This window comes from Rhopalosiphum maidis, chromosome 4, assembly GCF_003676215.2.
Source record: "Rhopalosiphum maidis isolate BTI-1 chromosome 4, ASM367621v3, whole genome shotgun sequence".
In the NCBI taxonomy this organism is placed as follows: domain Eukaryota; kingdom Metazoa; phylum Arthropoda; class Insecta; order Hemiptera; family Aphididae; genus Rhopalosiphum; species Rhopalosiphum maidis.
Genome location: NC_040880.1, coordinates 5,260,032 through 5,285,149, shown reverse-complemented (window position 1 = coordinate 5,285,149; position 25,118 = coordinate 5,260,032). Strand labels below are relative to the sequence as shown.

The 25,118-nt window shown below is 33.9% G+C and overlaps 1 protein-coding gene across 16 annotated transcripts in view; it reads right to left on the bottom strand.

Moving 5' to 3' along the window:
• The window catches only part of LOC113560339 (CUGBP Elav-like family member 1), a 169,301-nt gene that overhangs the window by 96,460 nt on the left and 47,723 nt on the right, over window positions 1-25,118 (bottom strand). For all 16 annotated transcript variants that reach the window (XM_026966146.1, XM_026966148.1, XM_026966147.1 and 13 more), the window contains one exon: window positions 5,989-6,197. In XM_026966146.1, coding sequence (XP_026821947.1) covers window positions 5,989-6,197 — 209 coding nt within the window. The remainder of the gene's footprint in view (window positions 1-5,988; window positions 6,198-25,118) is intronic.

The following is a 25,118-nucleotide window of genomic DNA, read 5'->3' as shown; positions in this document are numbered from 1 at the left end:
TATCATTATTTTTTTTTAATATAACCTATCTATGTGTTATACGAATTGTCCAATTGTGCGTATATGGTGACAATTTAAACTAAAACGATCGATTCATGTAGAAATATATATATATATTATATATTATCTATTCTATATCAAATATGTAGCAGTAAAAAATGTTATGTTTTTTTTTTAATGGTCTATATATAACAAACAACTCAATAGGAAATTATATTTTGTTAATGTTCTGTTTACTGCATGATATCGTTGAATTATATTTAGTTTCGTCGTATTGTGTAAATGTGTTTTAATTTATAAAAAAAAAGTTTTAATAGCTTCAATTTTTTATTGAGTTGAAATTTATTTTTTAAATAATTACATATATTTCCTTGACAGTATAATGCATAGTATAAAAATACAATATCTTTGTTTTAATAACATTTTTCAATAGATTATTATTATATATTGATTTTAAAAATTACTATTTAATTTATTATAAATATCATGTTCGAAATTTTCCTAGTACAATTTAAGTTAATATACATGTACGTATACATTTGAGATAATAATAATATTTTTTCAAATATGTTTGTATCATGTGCAATGCGTCGTAAGTTCGATTATTGAATATTTCTACAGTGTCACACTACCGCCCGTCGAATAACTACTTCAAGTAGTAACACGAAAAAAAAACGTAAATATTTGAAGAAAATTAGAATTTTTTTTCATTATTGTTATTATTGTGCACGCGTATTGTACGAACGTTTGTCGAAAAAGACCGTTTCCGCCGTCGTTTCGCGTTTATTATTCATGTCGGACCAAGCGAGTTCCTGCTTTCAGATCGCACCGCTGCAGAATGTAACGGTGAAAGCGTGAAAATTACGCGAGGGGTAGCTCTTTTATATTATTATGTCTCCCATCCTATTCGCCACAATCTTCGTAGCCGTGTGTTTCTATTATACAGGCGTAGTATTAATATGTAAGATTTCAATTTTCGTGATTTATAATCTAATTTAGTCGGGGCATTTACGATTTCCAAAAATAGTGGGTATGGTGGTACATAAATTACATAACCACCTATATAGTAAGCACATTGAGCACCGTATATAAACGATAACCATAATAGTTGTATAATTAAATAGTAAACACACAAATGCGTATTCGCTGGTGTTATATGTGGTGTCTATACTTAATCATTAATATATATTACCTAGCTATATAAACAGACCTCGCACATGAAAAAATGAAGAAAAATAAAATATTGTGAAATATGAGTATATCTAAGTTTAGTGTACATCAGTTCATGGGTAAATCGGCGTCAGTGCTTTGTCTTCTCTTTTAACTTACCTGATACTTCTAAGAACAATTTGAAATTTTTAAATAAAATGGTCGAGTAGTTAAAATAGTAAAAAAATCTAAAATTATACATTTATATATATATTGAGCATGTTAAAGTCGCTATTGTTTCAATTGTAACTTTATATAAGATAGTATGTATATATTTGAATAAATATAAACATCCGATCTTCATGAATCAAAACAAAATTTATGTGTGAGCTACACTATGATAAAGTGGAATAATGAAGATATATTATTATGAATATTTCCTGCGGTATAAACACTATATAAACGTACATACTCGTACATGTATTAGATTGTACTATAAAAATATCTATTGTACGATATTAATAATTGTACTTGTGAAAATAAATTTTGAGGAAAAAATATTAAAAAACGATTATTTTTTTACTTATATGAACACCATTGTGTACTTTTGTTAATTTAAAAATAAAATAATGGATAAAATACGATTTCATAATAGCATAGTGGACAGGGATTTTATAAATAGTTAATACCATTAAATTTTTTAATTGAGGTATACAATAATGGTTATGTAATAAATATTTCCATCAAAACGCTGTTAAAAATATTTATGATTTACAAATTAAAAAAATATATATATATTATTTAGTAACACTAGTTTTTGTTCATTGAATAATAATTTAAATTATTTGGCTGTAATGTAATACAAATAATTATGTTATCATAGTACAGTATGAATAAATAACATATTATTTTAGTAGGATAAATTTCAACATAAAACAAAAGTCTAAAACCCAGAAAAGTATGAAAAATATGTCAGACTATTTTTAATATGAAACTAAAATGGATTTAATGATCCCATGTAACTGTTTCTTGACGGATACTTTACCGGAGGAAAGTAGTATAGAAAATATAAATGTCACTTAAATATAATGTTCGTGTAATTCATCAAGTGACATTTATACGGTTCCATACATCGATAATATTTTATAAAGTATGACGTTTCATAAATTGTATTACAATCACAAGTATGAATATATTATATTATTGAATTCTTGACAATCCCAAATATTAAACGTGGTAGGATTGACTCACGGATAAGTCCTCAGCCCGTATAGGTACTTTCAAGCGCTCGCTCTATCTCTCGTATTCTCTTATCCAAATATTGAGCAACCGTTATGTTATAACAATACGTTTTGTTCTAATGCTATTCAAAATGCGATGAGAACAATTAAACAAATTTGCTGATACGCGTAATAGACGATTTGTATCTATCTATATATGACAAAAAAGTAGGCCGTATGGGGTTTATTATTTAGCAGCGAGGAATGAACAAAAGCGAAAGAATGCGTGACGACTACGATCGACGATAATACTATCAGTTCTCCCGTCAAAAACTATACGACGCAGAATTTATTGATAATATGGCAGTAGGTATTTAGGTAAGCGGCGGATGGTGGGAAAGCACGTGCAATTTATTATCGCAAACGCGCGTTTTAAACGCGTCCGGGGTAGTTCACTTTTGCAAATTAAAATCCGAATAGGTCATATTTTACAGGCACGTAATCCCTTGGCTTAGCGTTGTCTTGCTAGACACGCAGGTCGCGACCGTCTTGAAGGAGAAACGGATCGTACGCCGCACGAAAACAACAACTGCTGTTTTAGTGCCTCCTCGTCATCGGCGAGGATCAGCTGCCCCGTCCTCGCTCAGCCCCAATAAACGATTTAACGTGTACGCGTGGATTCACGGGATTGTACGCGACGACGGTATTCGGCCGTCGGATTCCGGTACAGTCATCAATATTTTATAGTAGTAATAATAATAATAATAATAACACGGTCGACGGTATAAGAACGACTGCGTGAGCGGCGGCTCACATATAATAATAATAATAATAATAATATAGCCGTCGGGTCGCGGCCTGCAGGAAGTACGACAGATATAAATCACCGACAGCATGTATATAAATATATATATATGGCCGATCAAAGTTTTTTATTCCGCCCGCGCCCCGTTTCGCTGCGATGGCGCACGTGCGTATATATATCATATGTCGAACAGGTTTACGGTGCGGTGCCGGCGGAATCTCCGCCACTACGCCGCCGCACACTTTGTCGGGCGGAATAATACGTCGCGCCCCGATTCTAAAGTTTTGTATAAACACGTAAACATTATGTGCGTGTGTATATCGAGGATTTCAATAATACGAGCGCGGTTTAATCTAGACAAATGTATACAACGATGTCGGGATTATCGTTGTACGAACAAAACAAATAGATGCGCTGGCTCCAGTGCGTATACGTATATATATATATATATATACGACGCGGCCAACGACTATACCGCGGTAATCTTTTTCCGGATCGTACGCGCATAAGAGTTACGCGAAGAGTGCGCGAGACGATCGTATCGGAAAAAAACGATTTACGAGTAGCAATAGCATATATGATATATAATAGAAAGTGTAAGAAAATAACAGTATTAATAACAGCGTTAAATTTGAGCGATGGCCGGCACCGCCGAGACGATATAATATTGTCGTCGTGATATATATATATATGTATATACGCCACGGCGGGCTTTTATCCGACCTTTGGTAATAATTAAAGAAGAAAAACCCCCGGTATAGGTCGAACGGAGAAGTCATTAAATCCACGACAGCTGCAGCAGCGGAGTATACGAAAACTTTTCGACGGATCCTTTTTACTACTGCGTTGACTGTATAGTTGTTATATAGTACCCTCGTATCTTTTGCAACTCGATTGAAACTCAAAAAGCTGCGTGAAGAGTTTTTGTTTTGTTTTTTATTTTATTTTTAATTACGAGTTTTGGAGATTGATACCGTCGTCTTTCCCGTACCTAATAATTAATTTCCGAAGAATTTTGCGGAAACGCGCACTTAATGTTGTACTGAGACGCGTACTCTGTTTCCGGTTTAAGTGTATTTACCATAATTATTTAATAATATAAGCTCACGACGACATTTATTGTATAAAAAATATAGTCTCGTACTCTCGTCGTATTTGCATACATTACAATTGTAAACCCGAATAAAAATCGGGAGCTCAAGTCACATAAAAATAACGAAAGCATAGGAATACGGGAAAAATAGAAATAAAATGCACATTAATTATATGCTCTCGTCGTTTTCGTTCCAATTGCGCCTGTGATGCACACACGTGGGGGTGATAAAGACGATTAAAATACCGACCGGACGGTCGGCCGGCCGGCGGTTTAATGACGCGGATTTAGGTGTTGAGAAACGCGTACCATGGTGTATAATATATATTATAATTGGCCGTAAACGTAGCACTCACGGCGCGCACTCATTAATCGCCACGACGATGACGACGGCCACCGTACTGGATCGTAAAAAATGTATAAGCCTTGTGCCAGTGACAATCGCTTCCACATCGGCTGTAAGTTAAATGATGTGCATTCGCCATGGATGGCAATACTTTAAGATACATAATATTAAATAATAATTTTAAAATGATACTACTTATAATATTTTGGATTTTAATATTTTTTATATGAAAAACGTTTAGCTCATTTGCAGTTTATACACGGTTTAGTTGCGTGTGTTCAAATATAAACCATACTATAAAAAAATATGATTATATTATATATAGAGTTTAATGAACTCGACTCGATGCAGACGATGCAGTAGACAGAATTTTACCAGGAACTGATAACACGTATACGTGGTATACTGGCATATCGACAAAGTCATCGGTATAACCAGAAACTCTTAAATTACAACATATGTGTCCATTCAAAGCGTTTAATCCTAGATCACAGTAAACATTGTAATCTTCTATTCTGTATATTGACATCGTAATCACTATATTATACAACAAAAACGTTTGATGTTTCAGATGCACATAGAACGATTTTAAAATACAACAGCCCTGCGGCTATACCTTGTATACGAATATTTTGGTGAAAATGGCATGACGTTAAAAAAAACGAACAAAACGGACGAGGGCCACCCCCTCCTCAGAGTTCTAGTTGAGAATATCAACAATATTGTGTCTCGTGTCGTGCTTATTATTTATTACTTTTTCTGTTTTCAGGTATATATTTTAGGGTTGTCGTTATACGTACCAACAGCAGCGGTTGCAAAGCGCACTCCTTACTTGTAGAATACCCATTAATACCTATATATATATATATATATATATATTATATGCTTACACAGAGGATCGGTAAGGAATTTAGAGACAATGTCGTGTCGTTTGTAATAATTATGTCCCTGGTACTGTTTTGTACACATTGCGCCGTCGTGTGTAATTTGAAAACTTCTACCGTTTTGGCCGCAATTAAACCAAAAAACTTTTCATAAAATGTTCATTTTTTTTTATATTAATTATACACAGTTACATGGCAGGCAAGCGAATAAAGAAAGAGAGATAGAGGGAGAATGACAAAAACGACTGTACAACAGATTGAAACTTACGTTTTTGCGTTCACGACTATAGCTATACGTAGTAATAATATTATTGTGTTGTCGGAACACGCAACAAATCACTCAGTACGTTGAACGACAATGCGGTCTTGTGAAATGTGTACATTTTTAAAATTTGGTAAAATCGTACCTTCGTGAAGTAAGGCGGGAAAATATAAAAATCATTTTTGTAAAAATTAAAATAAATAAATAAATTGTACTCGTAAAATCTTACCTTTGCTAACTCCCGAGAACTTGTCCCTGAGTAAGTTCAGTTGGTACACTCGACCAAATTCACCGAACATGTCCATTAGGTCCTGCTCATTCATTGCCCTAGGTATCTGGCCTACAAACATTTTTATGTAGTCGGTTTCCGGTTGTTCGGCGTCGTTGCTGCCATCGGCCGTGGACGCACATGGGGTAGGGATAGCCATTTCTATATCACTGAAAGTTAAAGAGAATATATTATTACATAATGTTATTTAATGTACTGCGAGGGATCGATTGTTAAAGAATTATTGTAATACGATATACTTTATTTAGAGACACTGCTATTATTTTACGTACAACGATTCTAACCATCGAAATACCTACGTGCATACAATATTATGTAATAATAATATGTAACTTTATCTATTTTATTTTTAATCAACTGTGTCGTCGAGACTGGGCTCGTCGTCATGGCTCCTACGATATTTCCTTTTTTTATACACGTATGTATGTGTGTATAAGGAGATTTATCCCAAAAATTCTTATTCCGACACGATAACCCCCCTAGGGAGATTTTATCAGACAGACGGAGCAGATATAGCCGCTTCGACCATTTCGCATTTTCCTCTAAAGAGGCTTAAGATCAGATTTCGTCGACAGCGGTGGACATTGCGGTGATTGTTGCGTGGGAAGGTTTATAATATAATATTATATATAGGTAGTTTATTATTATTGAGGGGCGCGTGGCCAATCAATCGGAGAGCATTATTATCGAATGTCACCTGATCCGGTAAAATCCCGTTGTCGACATAGTATTATTGTATTATTTCGATATTTTCAATATAGTAGAACTAGTTGAATACAAACGACAAAGTGAAACGTGTTTTTGTTAAAAAGACGCACGAAAAGAAAGAAAACTGATCAAGTCAATGCGTATATTGTCATCGTCATCATCTTGTGTCATCATGACTGGTTATTATTTTCGTCTTTTGACGAGAAACCGAAGTCTCCGTCATACTTTTAAGGTTTCCCTTTGTGTTTGAATGTACTTTTTTTTCTCCCAGGGAAAAAAAAACAATTGCAATCTCGTAATCCGTCGCGTGCAAAAGACAAGGTTTTTATTTATTCCATACGCTTTTTTTCGATTAAAATAAAATAAAAGCGTGTTTCGGGTCGAATAATATGCTCATCGTACACTATAACGAGGTCGAGATTGGAAGGATAACGCGACGGATAAAACGTATTGCGAACTAAAAAATAAAATAAAAATAAAACCAAGAATGGAGAAAAACCAAGCTTTACGAGTATGCTAACTTTTTCGATTCTATGGACGTAATTTATGAGTCAAAAATGAAATATAACAAATAATCAATGTAATACGGATGCCATGAAAATTAACCAACTAGTGCAATACAAATTTACATTGCCAGAACAGTAAACACGTTTAAACAACACACATAATTAAAAATATATTGGAGTCTGCAACGTGTATACTATAAAAAATAAACAGTCGTGTGTAGAGAAACAGAAGATTGTAATTGACTTAATGTCAATAGAATAATGTAGTAACGTCAATACGTGAGTCATAACATACTTCGATTAATTGTCCTGCACGAAATTGTATTTAGTAAATTTATTTCACTAAGCTATTTAAATAAAATACATTTACCTACAAGTTGCTAATTATAAAATATAAATATTAACCAATTTTCAAATTTCTCTTGAAATAAACGTGTGTACATTCACGTGAAATACGTGTAGTTATTAAAGCGACGAAAAAATGCTCCGCTTGCTATACACTCGTAAAATAGTAAATATTACTTAAAATGCACTGACAAAAAACTGGCAAGTTTTTAAAAAAAGGCTTAACAGACATAATAATGTAGACACAAAATACAAACTAACCGTATACAGAAACTTAAAACCACAATGGGTCACCGCTGCCGCTACACACAGTAGGGGAGTGAAAATACTTATAATAGTATAGTTATCTCCATTCCCCTCGTTCATGTGTGTGCGTGTGCACGCGGGTGAGTGTGTGTGTTATGCGTCGCGCCGCATCCTTATCTGCCAGTACACACTTGAGTACCGAAATTGCATATGCATGAACGCCTCGTAATGAGCGGACAAATGAAACGAAATATTATACGCGACGGCTTTACCTGCTGCGCTGTCTGTATAATAATAATAATAACATATAATAATACGCTCTTTAATAATAATAATAATAATAATAATAACATATAATGATGTGCGTTTTCATAATAACAATAACAATAATAATTTAAAGATTGTTGGAATATCGGATTAATTTTTTTTTTTTAGAATCATGTCAAACAGATTTTAGCGATATATGCTCGCATCACTTTCACCTGTCTTTAAATATAAATAAAAATCAATTGATTTTTAAAAATCTAAAACTATTCCATAGACTTTTGCCATATAAATTGTGTCTATAGGTATATATTCGGTATAGTCGGTATAGACACGCATAAAACAAATAAATTGTGGTTAAACGAGTCACATGCACTCCAACGCGCCGACAGTCACGAATTTTGTACTCATGCTTTAGTTTTGAACGAATGCGTATTTTCGAAAATGTTTCTACCGCGATAGAATTTATCGTGTATATTTCGGTGCAAATTGTTTCACTGATTTGTGGGGATATATTTATAAAAACATGGTAATTTACAACCGTAAATGTACACGTGCAATGTAACATATTATGATACTATCTTATCCAATGCGGAGCGTTTAATTTTAAATTAAATAAATAAAAGACGATATTTTGTTTTTTTAAGTACCCACGTCCCACTGACAATGTTGGTCATGATCCTATAATAATTGTATAGAATATTTTAACGTTATGCCAGTAATATACAATGATACAAAATATACGATCGCGCGCACAATGGATTGCATTATTGTATGTTCGTCGGCGGATTTTTTGTTCGCATGTTAAAGAGCCACTTCTTATAGGTTTGACGACGGAATGATAACGATGTAATATTGTTTAATATTCAACAAAAACAAGATTATCAATTAAATCGGAAGACGCGACTATGTGTTTAACGATTCAGCTATCGTTTTATTACAGTTCATTGATAATATTGTTGAATCGTATTTTAAATAATATAATGACTGTGGACTTTTATTTTCTTATTTACCGTAATTTTCTAATTGGTCAAAAGTACATCCTTTTTCCATAAACATACACATATAAATTTTACTTTTATGATAGTCTATTAACTGTACGTTAGATTACCTTCTTGTATTTCGATTTTAATTGAAATATGAATAGCAAACAAAATGATGATGTGTCGTGTATCACAAATTATTTAGACTGTTGCACGGACAGAGAACAAAAACCTTATTAATTTATAACACACTATTAATCATAATGCAAATTCGGGTCAGTGTTTTATAATAATGTGTGATACGATAGGCAGACCAAAATATTCGATAACCGTCGTTCGACAGTCCCTATAATCTTGAGCGATAATACCGCGAACACACCCGTTGCGTGATGTGGTGGAGTCTTACCAAAATAATTAAAACGGCGTAGCATATTAATTAAAATAAAATATTGTAACGATATTTACAATGTGTATAAATATCGATTACAAAAAAGCGTCATCTAAGTAAAAGCGGTGTTAACCATAAGGTAACATCATAATAAATTAAATCGTATAAAAAGGGTATATCAAAATCTGAGCGGAGGCGGAATGACTATTATCGATTTCGGCTGAAAAAATATAGGTACGGATGGGAGAGGTTTAGCAGGGAAATGGATACCGTCCAAAATTGGTGCGAGCACCGAACGGCGTCGATACGAGTTAATCCGACCACAGTGTATAGTATAATATATAGGTACCTACGCATTAGCACAGAAATAGGTGCACGTCCGATGTAGTCTCTCGTACGTCATCGTAAACGAGTATTTGTTATCGGTAAAAAAATACCATCTGGTTATGATTTACGAGCGATTTTAATACAACGACGAAAAAAAGAAAACTTTATTATACTTTTTTTTATTCATCGGGATTAACGTTTGAACACGTATTAATTGACAAACCCTTTTTATTTCTTTTGCAATATTTTTTTTCCATACAATAATATTATTATACTATTATATTTTTCAGACACAAGGATTATGCGTATTATCAATGTGACGTCGCGGGATTAAGTACAAACGAATTTTCATAATTGCTCAACTATTAACATACAAATTAAAATGTAATCCGCTCAGATTTAGAATGACGAATAAGTTTTACGACGACATCGTTTTTAACGCTCGCTAAAACGAAAATAATTTTTATAAATTGAGGTCGTACACCGACAATTACCGTCGTCGGCGTCGGCAGCAGCGACCGCGGTGGGTTCAGTGTTTTCGCCCGGCGCGCCGCAAAGTTTTAGATTTATTCAAATTTAAATGATTTACAGCGCATTGTCGGAATTCGAGTTCACGCTAACCGCGCACGTGTTTCATATTATACACGACGAACGAATAAGTATTTATATTTTTTCGGTCGTTGAAGACGGCGGCAAAAAAATACACTTCGAAATTAAAGCAACTAATCAAAAGCGTATTGTTGTCACGTCGACGAAAGCACTAGGTCTTCCACTTTATAGTTTCGTGTGTACGGATAATGGCATCACAATACAACGTGGGGTGGATCGCGAACGACTTTTCGGGGTCACCTCTACACCATCGCCGCGATAGTTTTAAAGACGCGTAAAAACAGTCGGCGGCGGCGACGTTTGATTAAAATACCGATCGACGTGAAGATGGACCGCGAGTGGATCGCTAAAACTCCTGCTGGGATTTCCATTGTAAATGTGTCGGGTCCGGAGATAATATATATAAATATATATATGGTCATCGCGAAACCCTTGCTAAACATGACAACAGTTCCATCTGTACCGTCTGCAGACATTTTTCGGAAGAAAAACTACCCGAGGTCGCGATCGGTTTGAATGTTTGAAAGTGGAAAATGGCCACTTTGTTTTTTCCCTCATTGCGCAACAATCTTTCGGCGTACAAACGAGTAAGCCTATAAGCTTTGGTTCTAATGGGTTTCAGCCCATAAAGTATACAGTATGATTTTTAATATTGAAAAATATTTCGGTGAATCTCTGCATCAGTAGTAAAATATGCTCACGAGGTTTTCCACCGGTAATTCGAGTTTATTACGGGTGGCTGCGGCGTAGGTGGCGGTAGATCAAAAAGTATATGGGTCACGGGATGCCGATGAATATAATAAATAATAAGTATTACTGCGAAGTTTGTTGCGCTAGCTAGCAAATAGACTGAGTAATACGAGTATATAAATATAAACAACCCTCTACCCCCAAGACGCATATACACACACAGGGGTCGACTACGACTTTATAATATAATGTACGTACTATATATTACAATATTATATATACTTATTCACTACATACATCAAATATTATACGCGGGAGATACGAGCGAACTCTGCACACACTATAATAATATAATCTGTGTTATACCTACATATTATTATAATAATTTAATGTATAGAGAGTATTAGAGACCTCGAATAGTCGAATTATATGTGCGTTCACCTTACGAATTAGTTTGGGATTATCGTCGTCGTCGTCATTGTTGTGCCATTCGTTCGGGTAACAAAGACGCGCGTACATGTCCTTTTGTTCCTCATCACCGACGTTTACTCGAGTCGGTTTTTTCATCCCTTTTTCCTATTATTTTATTCGTTTGAACATCGCGCAGCTGATATACGTATTCACCCGGCGCGCGCGGTGCACATATGCCGGGAAACTTGCCGCGATCCTACTGCGATCTGTATAGGTACATGGGTGTACGTAGGTGCGCTTGTCGGATTTTTGTTAAAAAAATGTCTCCACTATACTGTTACCACTATTATATCATAAGCTTTTTTCATCAAAATCGAGAATATTATACCATTATTATTATTATTATTATTATTCGGGTATTTCAGATGTTCGGCGATTGCGAATGACATGATATATTATACAATATTAACGTATCTATATATATCTACCTATATCTTTAATACAATCAGAACACCATATATTCCCTAGTAGATCGCCATCTGTGAATCCAATAAAACGAGCAAATAATATAAGTCTGCTGCCAATTGTCATTAATCTCATATATTGCCTGTTATTTTTCAAAAGTCACAACTCTCAGTGTTTTAATAATATAAGTGCGAGTGATTCTTTGACGTTTGAAATAAGATTATTGTTGTGCGGTACGATATTCGTGCGTGCTTTTATTTAATAATTGATGTTTATTTTTTAACTTTACTGAATCCACTGTTGGAGATAGTACTCACGCTATCGGGGGTACCCCGTGTACCCGCGCGCAGATAATTCTAATAATCTATAAATCGTGCACGCACATTCGATACCATAGTTGACCACATCTCGCCCTTGTAAATAAATCGATATCGCCACGGGCAATGATGGTGCGTTGTGTACACATAGTATGTTACCGTACCAATATGAACACTGTATACCGTAGTTGTTATTATTATTATTATTATTATTACTACTACTATTACTACTACTACTACTACTACTACTACTACTACTACTACTACTACTACTACTACTACTACTACTACTACTACTATAATAATGCTCGCCGATGCGGGTTTTCTCGTGACAGAAGTTCGATAAATAAATAATATGGACGAAACACATTTTTCCACTTAACTCCCGCGGAGACTATTAAAAATGCATATCCCGTCGCCGGACAGACGTATACAAAAAGAGAAAGAGAGAGAGAGAGAGAGAGCTGTCTCTCTATCACTTCTGTCTGCTGTTGTCAATAATGCGTCCCTGTACATTTATATCTATTGTTATGGTTCCGTATACTATATATACGATAAATTCGTATATTTATTATGTATGCTTTCGATCGCACAACGGTTAGGACAGTCTATTTATTTGGTTCGTTATTATTATCTATAATGCGATTATTATATTGTTTTATCGTTTTTTTTTTCATCGTCGCACCGGAAAAATACCGTAAAAATTGTCACGACCACGGAGCAACGATAACGGACGGAAAACTCTGAAACCTGCAGCGGTTGCTTTTGCGATGCGAAGTCAAGTGCCTTTTCATGGTGCAGATGATTAAATCACAATACCTACCAATAGACCTCCACTGTCCAATCGATCGCGGTGTAGGCCTACGCGCGTATCTACACACCGCGAATGTGTAGTAATAATAAAATATACTTCGGCGCAATTAATATTCGACCGTATAAAAGGTCCTCTGCCATATTATACTATATTATATTACGCTATTATGTATATTCATAACGTTCAACACGATGATGCATCTTCATTGTTCGTTATTCGGGCAAACACTCACATCACACACAGCATATACGTTATAATGTAATTAATTACCATGTAATCAACCTGTACAAAATGGGTTTTGGATCCTATGCATATATTTTTTATTTTACTTTATTTTTTATATTATAATATTATCCATTGTCCAAAAACCATTTAAATAGGGTTAAAAAGCGAAACAAAATTTTACCGATTAATGATTTTATTTTAAGGATAAATTAAAAACATTCTAATCGGATTATTATTATTATTATTATTATACTCGCATCGAATATTCTGCTAGGAGTTTTCAAAATAAATAAACTCGTAAAACATTTTTTGCATTTCGTAAATAAGTTAAAAAATAGGAAATACAAGTGAATTTGATTTTTAATTTTTTAACATATTATTATTACTATTACTAACCATTGTTATCGACATTTCTGTCTTCTTGTAAAATTGATTGATGGGATGGAGCCAATGAAACGTATGGCTAGTGCCGCTAGTGGGTACATTTTTCACGAGATGTGGTATATTTATTAGTTATTACCATAATTTAAAAAAATAAATTTGATTAATTATAGGAGGTAAAAATTATTTTTTTTTTCAGAAAAGTTTTTTAATAGAGATATTAAATTATTTAAATATATATTATTCTACCCGTAAAACATAGATAAGAGTTTTCGTGGCTGTCATAATTAAACCGTGATTAAATTTTTAACCCGCATATTTAAGTTAGGTTAATAAACAATCAATTTCGCAGCCATATAGAATAGGTATTGGATACATTAGTTCTTATTCTTCAATAATAATGTTGGACTAGATTTACTATCAATTTATCAAAGTATAATTATCATGTACAGGCTAATTTGTTTAAATAATAAACGGGATAAAAAAACAATTACGAACAAGATTATTTGTGCTACAATATAATAGAGATCTTCTAATAGAATTTTAAATAAAAAACACCGAAATTCTTTTTCAACACTGTTAAACATCAAACGTGCTAATAGTTCATGTTCACATTGTTATTATAGTTATTGTCTATGTTTCATTAAAAAAAATATCAACGCGATAAAAATTTAACATCTAACTCGAATAACGGCAGTGTGCCGAACGATGGTGTGTAACGTGTACCTCTATAATTATAGTTACACGGATGAATAAATGTCTTAAAATCTAAATTAAATCGTTATTGTAGACGATAATATATTAAAAAAAAACTAAAAAAATGGCTATGCAAATTACTTTTGAACCGTTAAAGTGACTATGAGCAATAGTTTGAACAACAGCAATTGTATAATGGAAACGAATAAGAAAAAACTGTCTTTTTGTCCTAAAAAAACGTCGCATATTAACCAACGACAAAGTCGGCGTACTATAATATTTATGTGCGGGCTTATAAATCGTTACGCGGGCAGGGCAAAACTACTATATCTTATACAGCGACGACGCATATCACTGCCCTATATGGTGCGTAGTAATACTACTTAATAATGCGATAGATCGGAGAATATATTATAGGTGCGCAGCGGATATCGTTAAAAAGAATAATAAACCGTATAGTATAGATCGGACAATATGCGTCGTCAATTTCTCAATAATAATCTTAATACGGAATTTGGTCACGTGCCATCTGGGGCAAATGCGGTTTTCGTGTACCATTAACACAAAAGCTCACGTCCGTTGATTTTTGCCCATTAAATATATGCCTGACGGGCTCGTACCCACCACCGCTGCCGCGCCACCACCACAGCTTTCGTCATTACTAGACTCTCTTTATATATATATATATACGCACACCAAATGCACATGCATTATTCCTGTCAATTGTCCGGCGTTACCGGAAGTTGTTGGTCGTTCGACCCTCGTCCACCCATCGACCCACACATCCATTCGCCACTACCACAAGCCGCACGACTTCCGTACGGCCATCATCGTCTCGTCATCATCCCGCCCGCACTCCGACCGTCCTCTTCGAATTTAATATAATGACATATAGTGCCGTCCGCGGAGCTTATACGGTATAATAATATTATATATGTACGTCGAGTGTAGTGCCCATCATCGTACTCGGAAAAGGTGACGGGTACGCGAATACATAATATACGTAGGTATTATATTATCATGATGTACGTATATCGTATTATTATATAACATATATATTATATATAATACATAATATAGTCGTTAAATTTGCCGGCGCGCTTATCGTCAAGATGAACCAGTCCTTCATTTCGTAATCCCGATGTGTCGGATCGGCGGGTGGTTGGGGGGAGGGGTACGCCACAGGGACGTCCGGAAGCGGATAACGAGAAGCGGCAGGGAAAGTGGTACGGTGCAGACGAGGTGGAGGGCGGCACTCATACGCGTCCGTCAGTTTGTACGTCCGTCGCGCCCTCTCCTGTATAGCAGTATATATAACGCGCGGCGATCCGACCGCGTTCCGCTACCGCTGCCGAGCTCTGACAGCGCCACCGCCGGTTAATTTATGCGGATTATATATATTATTAGACGCGCGTCGCTATGTCAATTTGCACACTCCCCGCGATTTGACACACCCGCCGGCTCTCACCGATTGATTTGTGACACTATATATGCCGCTGCTCTGCATATGTCGCATAATATAATAATATACACTCCGGGCACTCCCGCCACACACACACACACACACACACACACACACACACACACACACACACACACACACACACACACACACACACACACACACACACACACACACACATTTACATATATATAGGTACATAAACCGTACACCCACGTGGTGCATTATATAATAATAATAATAATATAGAAGCAGTGTTCGCGTGAACGGCGGCGCGACGCCGTCTAAAACGCATTTACCCGTAAGTGTACGTATAGTATGTTCGCCGCGAGTGTGTACGTGCGCGACGGGAAATCGGGATTTATGTGACGACCATAACAGCTACGACAAGGGTGTGTAATATATAATAATATCATACGTGTTGTGGCGTCGTTCGGTTATATTGTATATAATGCACGCGTGGGTCGGAATGTTCGAATTTTTTTTTTGATTTTTTTTTTAAATAAAGGACGCATACACTATATAACATTATGTATATCACTGTTTTACCGCAGCAAAGAGATTCGTCATTTCGCGCGAAACCCTTCCACCCGTTTTCACACCGCCATCGATGTCGGGACACCTATACTGCAGGCGCCGAGCGTAACGATATAGCTAGTACAGTATACAGTACCTAACTAATAACTATACATATATATATATATAGCATATATTGTATTATAGCAGTAGTAACAGTAGTAATAGCATTAAAACCATGTATGTGTGTGTGTGTGAATGTGTGTGTGTGTGTGTAGTGGCACAAGTAAAATAGTACCATCTTTTGAAAGTTTTAAGTTCATTTTCGAACGTCACCGACACCTGCGACTCGCGACATTTTATACATATATATATATATATATTCACACACTTGCGATGGGTGTAAATACTACCCAATACCCATTGCACACAATGCTACCGTTAACATCGATCCTTATTTTTTATATTGAATACGATTTTTTATTTTATTTTATACACGCATATAATTTTTACATCAGCAATAACTGGCCGAGTACGAATGACACGATATTTGTCGAGAAACATTAACGAGGTCGATTTTTTTTTTAAAACGTTTTCTTACACTTAAACTCGAGTTATTAATGTACATTGAAAGCACTATAATAATAACGTACAAACAATTAAGGAAATAGTTTACATATTTTCGTAATGGTTAAATTTGTTCGAGGTGAACGTTGTAAAACGATTGACAAAACTGGAGACAGTTGATATAAGTGGTAACTCAGTAATAGCGGCTGCCTTCGATTTAAATTTTCGTCATTTTAATTATTTTTAAATTACGGAAAAACAATATATAAGAATAACACGATATAATACTTATGTGTTTTATTTCTTATTTTTTTCCTCGGATACGTCCTACGTAATCAAATAAAACTTATATTAAAACAGTGCAAGTAGAGAGCAAAAATATCAAATTATTACGGGTGTATTATTATTATTATTTTTTTTTTACTACATAACAACATCCAAAAAATAATTGAAGGGTCTCATTATTATGAAGTTGCATTCAAACAGACGAAGGGTAAGGTCCACGTTTATTGATTTTTGTTAGCATTGGATATGAAAGCCAATTTTCTCTCACAATATCTATAATACTCGTACTTATATACAGTTATAAAAATATGATTATTTGCCTGTAAGACTTTACAAATTTAAAGTATTTCATATTGAAATTCACTAAGCCTTTAAACCTGTAATCGAAAAACTGAAATCACCGTGCTTCGTACTTTCATGACAAAATAATTCAAGGTTTACAAAAATAAAGTCTAAATTATATCAATTGTCAGTTAATTTAATTTATTTATTCTAAAAAAAAGTAATGATATCTATTTAATTTCAATGCTAATTAAAACCCGTCCTGCAATCAGTAAAATCGTTTTTAATACTAAATAAGATATTTTTATGAATATTTACTTGTATATAATATTACATTGTACAGGCAAGCAATTAGTTGTTGTTTGCATGAAATAATTATATTAATAGCTAAGAGCTTTAATTCTCGAATTTTCTTTTTTCAAAACAACAATATTATTTAGTTGAGTAACCGTTCTTTGATTTGTTTTCTCACTTTATTTTTTTACCAAAACCTATTTAAACATTCTTAATTTGACTGTTGAGATATTAAGATGTTTGGGCGGTATGATCAAATACATAAAAGAAAATAATATTTCTTGGGAGAGTTTTAATTATTTATGAAATTTGTTAGCTTTGGCAGCACAGTGATAATTAAGGTAAAAATTTAATAGTAAGGGAAATAATTCTCGGACGTTAATTAGCGTAAGCCATGAAAAACAAGTAATGCGAAGCTTTAGAAAAAGTTTTTCTGAAATTATAATAATTATTATTATTATATTGTAGTTGATGAAAAATATTATTCTGGGTCGTCTGAATTTGCTTCGCGTTTGCCTAACGAACGTTATAAATTATAGTATCGTGCGTCAAGTGTATGTCCTAGAAAGCAAAGTTTAAAAACCCAGTTAACTTGTGATAATTCTAAGAACAATCGACAAGTATATGAATTGAAAAGACGAGTGAGAGAAAAAGATAAATCACTACTCATTTGAATGAATAGTTTTGTTACGATATTTAGAACCTATGTATTTTAGAAAAAAAAAAGAAAAGAAATAAAAATTATAACATAACGTTGTATACTTTATTTCTTCAACCAAAAAATTATATAGGTTAAAAGAATGTTAATCTAAACCAGAATTTTATTTAATTTTATATACAGCACAAGGGGATATAATAATAATTAATGTAAAATCTTTACGAAATTATATCAACAGGAAATAACATAATAGATTAATTAAATATGGTATTTAAAAAAAAAAAAGTAATTTAAAACGTGGAAAAATTGGTTTGAATTGAATATCGTATGACTAGTATACCTAGTTATAAATTTGTTATTTTATGCAAATTGTATAATAAACGTACTGCCGATAATTAAATATAGTTAATAGCATTTAAATTAGTTAAACAATTAACAAGTCATTGCTTGATACTATCCCAGTTTTCATACGTGATTTTCCCCGGACCTCAACGTGTTGATATCAGCTTTAGTATTTTGCAAATCATATTTATAGAATGTTGTCAAAAAAAAAAAAAAACATCGCTTTACTTGGTTCACCTTAATCTTATTGATATTTGTTTATTGGCCATAGACGGGTTATGGTTCTGGAGGCTGTTTAATACAATAATATAATATATTTTATTCTGATATATTTACAACGATTTTCCTAACTTTGAGTCGAGTTCGAGATCGAATAAATCGAATATTATGTAATTTATTTACCGTTCATTTATTAGTAATCCAATTTCGTATTTAGTGTTATAAAATGATAGACGAATATATTACGGTTCGACACAGACACCTCTATTTGTAGGATAAGACAACCGCGGACACAATTTTAGAACAATCAACTTCATCGGGTTTCTAATGATTAAAAAAAATAAAAACCTAATCGATTGACTACTTAAATGTTGTTTTTAATAGGTAACAATTGATTGCTTTCGTCGACTTCCGTTCATATTGGACATCGCACATCCACCGGGCGCAACACCGCCGTTATATAAACGTATTATAATTATTATTATTTATAACACGACAAAAACGCAAAAGCCAATAATGATGAAAACTCGTGAGCTGCTACCAATAACCACTATAAAGTTAACATCGTTTGAGTACTCGTCGCAGCTGAAGGGAACCGTCAACGTGAGCGGCTTACGAGTACTTAACATGTGTTCAAAATAATACCATCTTATATAATATAATATCACGATTGATGCAGGCAGAACACTTGGAAAAAAAGAAACTAATAAGATTCGAATTTATTTTGATTTTATACAAAGTAAGTATATGCTTTTATGTACATAATAATACCATATAGGTAAAAGCGTTTGTTCTCCGAGCACACAGCCAATGATATTATTTTTAAATATTGTATTTGAAATTCGTTTCGTATACGTGCAGGCATATATATTAATATATTATACTAAGTTTTATTCAACACCGCGTGCAACGGAAAAACGGCAAATTGTCGTGTCACGTATTCCGAAAAAAAACCGCGACACCCCAATTCAAAGAGTAAACAAAATAAATGTTATTTCACGAATGTATCCAAATTGTTTTATAACGACAAAATAAATATTAAATCGTATATAGTGGTTTTTTTTTTATACTTTTTATGTTTTTTTTTTTCAAAACGAAAGTGTACACCACTCTATATCGATCTTATCGCGAACTGTAGGTATACAACACACTGTTATATATTGTACACACTAGTACGAGTATACCTGTACAGCACTACTATAATAATATAATATATGTGATAGTGGGAAAAGTAAAAAAATACGTCCCGCCGTTGTTAAAAGGAAAACGCGACGAACGTTGTCAGATTTCGATCGGGAAATCCGACACACGCATTGCAGGTATATCATAATTATACGTGATATACAACAACTTGGAACATTAAACTCGAAAAGGGGCATTTTCGCGTAGGAGTCTGCGGCGGAACTCGGTGTTTAACCACCGCACAAACGGATATTGTTCGAACAAACTTGTACGTAGTATCTGTATAATAATACACGTACGTACGTTATATTATATTATTATGCTGCAGTTCAACACACTCGACTTCCGTGCTTCGCGAATTATTATAGTAATAACATAAACCGCGTGAATGGCTTTGTACCAGTAGCGAGATCGTAAGACTTGCAGCTTGGTAGCTGTTGTTTAGTACCATATAGCCGAACGCTACCCGCGAGTTTCGACATGACGGTGGCGACGATGAATTTAGTGACGCCCGAACGTGGGTAGTTCGGAGATTTGTATTCGACACATTTCGGAAACGATAACAACGCACTAACTCCTCTCCGAAGTCGATAGCTGTGGGAGGGAAGGTAAAAATCGTTACCAGAGAGGCGGCCAGACAAACAAAAAGACCAATTGCCTATTATGCACTGTTACAGTGTATGTATATAAATATACGAATCACCGCCGTCGTGCCGGTCCGCTGTTTACCATTGCAAGGGAATATTAATCAAAGTCGACCGGGACGAACCTTTTTACTAATAGATCGGCGCCGGCCGAAATGGGTGCATATCAATATCGCCGTACTCTGAATATATCGTCGTAAATAACTTAACGAGCATATACTCTCCACTATATTCGCCGAAACACGGTAGCGCACTCTCATAAGACGACTGAGTGGAAAACGTGCTATAGTATATTTTGAATCTCGTAGAAATTACCATTTTTTAATTGCACATTTTCCAAACAGCAACAACACAGAAATATTTGTCGATTATGGTTTTTTTTAAATCATCCACGTGATTGTACGTTGTATACTTTGTCCAATACCGCGTATGCTTCGTGCGCCTCTATAGAAAGAAATCGAATATGGATGTTTAAGGTGTTCGCATGTCTTGCAAGTTTAGTATTAGAAAGCGATACACCGAAAATAAAAATGTTTTCAAATTCACTTAACTTTACGTTTTATGGCTACACGTGAAATTACTTTTTGCAGTTAATCGTTTTCATCAGTGTGTAACCGTCTGCAATGACTGTAAACAAAAATACTTATGCGATGGAACGGTTCTTACGTTATTTAATTTCGTCGAGATAGGTAAAAGAGTAATGATGGACCACACTGACTCGATTGTATATTAATTGAACGTGTATACACAGAACCTCGTCCGGTGAAATACACATTTTTCCGTCGCACCCTGTGCGTGGGCCATAATAATATATTTACCTAGACCACGCGGTGGCCTCGCAACTGTAATTTAAAGGGTTGCACGTTGCAGTCTTTATCCCGTCTGACACACACAAACCCAAACCTAATTTTCCAACATTGATTTATGATGAAAACAATAACGATTCCCGCTAATAATTACTTCAATACGCCGCCGTGTGGCATTGTTCCATTGGAGTTCGAGGCAAACATTGCAGTACAATAATGGAATCGTATTTATATTATTCGGAATATCCAAATATCATCATTCGCGTTATATATAAATATATATAAAGTTCTGCGAGATATTCGCGTGAAATCCATAATATTATGTTATTACAGTGCAAAACGCCGCAACCGCTCGCTGTAAACCCATTAAGTATATTTCGCGACCAACTTTTAATTCACGTCGTAAAAATGAAATTTTACACAAATATTTTCGTGGTTTTTACACGACTGAAATTATATTATACAATATTTGTACATAAACAGTGTACGTCATATCACTTCGTTGTATTATTAAATGTGTCGTCACAGGATTGGAATTTCGTCAGATATAACAATTAAAACAGAAAATAATTCAACGTTATGTTGTACCGCGTTACAGCCCGAGCGCAGGCTTTTTCGATGGATATATTTTAATATCATGTATATATACGTTTTTCATATATTACGACGTTCAGGGAGAATGCGCCTAAAGACAATTATTTTATTTGCGCACCAGTACCCAAATTACATCGCCGACATGCCATTTTTCTTTTTTTAAACATGTGCACTTACGTAACATCATATATTCATCAAACCTCAGTGCCCACCCTATGGCAGTGTTACATGATAATATGACGCATCAGTTTACATCAACTAGAACTAGTAATAAGAATTATATACGGATATTAAAAGTTGATAATATTGGGCGTCTTTGAAAAATTTAAGGTCCGATAAAATTTTCATCAATACTGTCTAAACGTCAATTCGACATTATAAAGTAAGTACTTACCAGCTATATTTCAAAAAAAAATTGGTATTGATATATTCAACAACTTTATTATGTACACAGTATACGGATTTTCCGTAGAAAATGTCTAAATATTGTATAATATTGTATATTATATATATATTATAATATTAATAGTGGTATTTGGTACTATACCCGTTCGAATGTGGATCACTCATATGTTTATACATACATGTTCAAGTATTTTATTGAAAAAACAAATTCACAAGTAGTCGTTTGTGTTTTCACGATACAATTGTAGGTAATGCCACCTACAATAATATAATGTGAAATGACGTGTCCTCTACAATAACGCATGATCGATGTATTTGTTCCCTTTCATTGCGCGCTGTGGACGGTTCAAAACACGAATCGGTCACGTACTATAGTCGTAGAAAAAAGGGGCAAAAGTTTTTTTATACATATACATATATATATATTATTAATTCGGAAAAAAACTCTGAAATTCGGGCATGTTCTCGATAAAAATTATCAGTTTTCCTGCTACTGCTGTTGTTGTTGTTTGTTGTTGAAAAACTAAAATTACCTACACATAAGGTCGTACTGTCATAGGATTATGGGACACAAAAAGTTTTTTCTTTTTAAGCTCGTTTGTATTCATAGCGCTTATTTGTTAATATATATATATATATTTCTTTTTTCAGACTTATTTTGTTCAGTCCCCGTTTTCCGATCTGGCGATGAATTTTAATTGAAACGGTTTTTTTTTATCTCGTACCGCCCCGTTTCACTATTACCCGTCCGCTGCTTTTCCTTCTCCTTGCTCCGGGGACAAATTAAATGCCGACAGCTGTGTTCGGAAGAAAATGTTTAATTAAATCAATAAAAAAGTGTTAATTTCAATTTATATAGGTATGCAGAGGGGGATAGAGAAACGAGATAAACAAAATTTACTATTTTCCACCGTTGAGGGCACCAACCCCCGCTTTTGGAAGAAACTATACCATAAGAACGCGCGTTGTTCCACGCAGTATACAACACGCAATTTTGTCAAAGGAATGACACGCGATACACAAATGAATAAAAACACAATGAAAATTAAAGCATATATATATAATATGAGCGTATACCTATAAAACTACGAATACGATTTTGATGAGGCTGAAATTTATTTTTAACACAAGGTTATTGACACACAACGCTATAATATGACGTACAATGCAGTCTCGTAATAATAATCATATATTTAAATGTACGGCTTCGGCTTTGAGTCACGTCAATTAAAAAAAAAAAAAAAAAAAAAATTAAAATATCGTCGAGAGAACGTCATTTGATTTTTTTTCGTTGGAAGATATTAATATAGGTATATTTAACATATTTTTTATATTGCATGCGGTATGCCGGTAGCGTACGGTTATGTTTTTCGTAATGAAAAATTAAAATAATATTCCGTCGTCAGTTCGCATTTGGTACTTATAAAAAAAAACTCTGGAAGTGGCAGTTTTCAAACGATTTCGATATTATATTTAAATATATGGATATCGTGTACGAGAAAAACATAAATAAACGTTCGAAATTAAATCAATTAAATGTTTGCTCTCCAAGAACATTATTAACGACAAACAATTTCAAATTATTATGATATTTTCGTCTTGCGGTATTTTTTGAATAAGAATTCAATTGGTGAAAATTTCATAATCGCATACTTTAAATGCTTTAATCATTCTAATTTGTTTTATACAACGTCGTTAACAGCCGTAATAGTGTTTTGCTTTGTGTAAGTATATATGCGTATAAATTAATAAATAATGTTTTATCATAACGCATTAGTGCCGTTTATCTCATCAGTCGATTTACATAACAGCGATTGGTTATCGATATTTTAATTAGAAAAATTACATATCACACCATTATTTATAGATAGGTACGTCCTTACTATAATATATAATTACTACAATTAAATATATACATAGGTACGTAATAATAGCAGTTGTCGTTACTTCTTTGCCGTATTATAGTAACGACGTCATGTTTATTTGTTTTTATTTTGTTTGTTATTGTCACGTATTTCAAAATTATTACCTTCTAAAGGTGGTGTACATGATCATGCTCGACATAAAACTATTCGTACATATTACTATTACTTTGACCACGTTGGTATACAGCTATTATTTATTAGTTATTACTATATTATACTGCTTCCAGCTTTACTACTTCCAGCTATACTATTACGACTTCAACTCGGCTATTATTGTGGTGCAGAGTGACTGCAGTGGTCATTCTAGAAATTATAAAAAAAAGTAATGGCAAACAATTTTTTAAAACCATAATAACGTAGGTTAGATTAGATATACATAGCCGTTTTGTGTGTTTTGGTGCCTGGTGGATATATAAAAATGAATAAAAAATAATTGCATATTATTTTCTTTTGTAAATATTGTTCAAAATATTCATATATCAAAAATATTTTTTTGGTTATTTTTATAAAATAT